Source organism: Sinocyclocheilus grahami, unplaced genomic scaffold (assembly GCF_001515645.1).
Source record: "Sinocyclocheilus grahami isolate Dianchi unplaced genomic scaffold, SAMN03320097.WGS_v1.1 scaffold15234.1, whole genome shotgun sequence".
Taxonomy (NCBI): Eukaryota; Metazoa; Chordata; class Actinopteri; order Cypriniformes; family Cyprinidae; genus Sinocyclocheilus; species Sinocyclocheilus grahami.
Window position 1 is genome coordinate 1 of NW_015515660.1, and position 892 is coordinate 892.

Genomic DNA, 892 nt, shown 5'->3' on the forward strand with positions numbered 1-892 from the left:
CTCCTGTGCTCACAGAGAGAGGAGCCTGTGGTCCAGTTTAGCTCCGTGCCGCTGAACGTGCCCAAAAAAGTTCCCAACTCCAGCCAGTCTGTGGCCTATCCCACCCTGGAGTGGAGCGACATCAAGTTCCAGGATGTGATCGGAGAGGGAAACTTTGGGCAGGTGCTGAAAGCCCGCATTAAGAAAGACGGCCTGAGGATGGACGCGGCCATCAAGAGAATGAAAGGTGAGGAGAATTCAAAGAAAAGAGTCAGTATGTATGTTAGCAAGTGCTCGATTTCTCTCACAATGTCTCATTCTCTGTCTGAACCATAGAATATGCCTCTAAGGACGACCACAGAGACTTTGCCGGGGAACTCGAGGTCTTGTGTAAACTGGGTCATCATCCGAACATCATTAACCTTCTGGGAGCGTGTGAACACAGAGGTGTGCGCCTCAACTCCCACAGACATTTGTTGATCTCCTGCAGATCTCCGATACGACGCGCCTGTGTTCGAGAGCTCATTCACACTGTCTGCTTCTACTGCAGGTTACCTGTATCTGGCCATTGAATACGCTCCTCACGGAAACCTGCTGGACTTTCTGCGTAAGAGCCGCGTGTTAGAGACAGACCCTGCCTTTGCCATCGCTAACAGCACCGCGTCCACGCTCTGCTCGCAGCAGTTACTGCACTTTGCTGCGGATGTGGCTTGTGGCATGGACTTCCTGAGCCAGAAACAGGTGAGCGTGGAAAACACTGTCTAAAAAAATATGAAAAAGTTCTGCTGGAAATCCTCACAGATACCATTTCTCTCTAAGGATACTGCTTTTTCTAATATCTTTGAGATAGTCTGTAATTAACTAATTATCTAGGATCAAGTTGTGTTTTTTTAATGAGAGGCTTAATAACAGC

General features: G+C 48.5%; 1 protein-coding gene across 1 annotated transcript; it reads left to right on the forward strand.

Annotated features, from left to right (window-relative positions):
- Positions 1–20: 20 nt before the first annotated feature.
- LOC107579192 (angiopoietin-1 receptor-like) lies at positions 21–720 on the forward strand (the record flags this gene model as incomplete). Its single annotated transcript, XM_016265049.1, has 3 exons — positions 21–226; positions 316–426; positions 530–720. Coding segments are annotated over exons 1-3 (330 nt in total), but the record flags the coding sequence as incomplete, so codon positions are not given.
- Between the last annotated feature and the right edge of the window lie 172 nt (positions 721–892).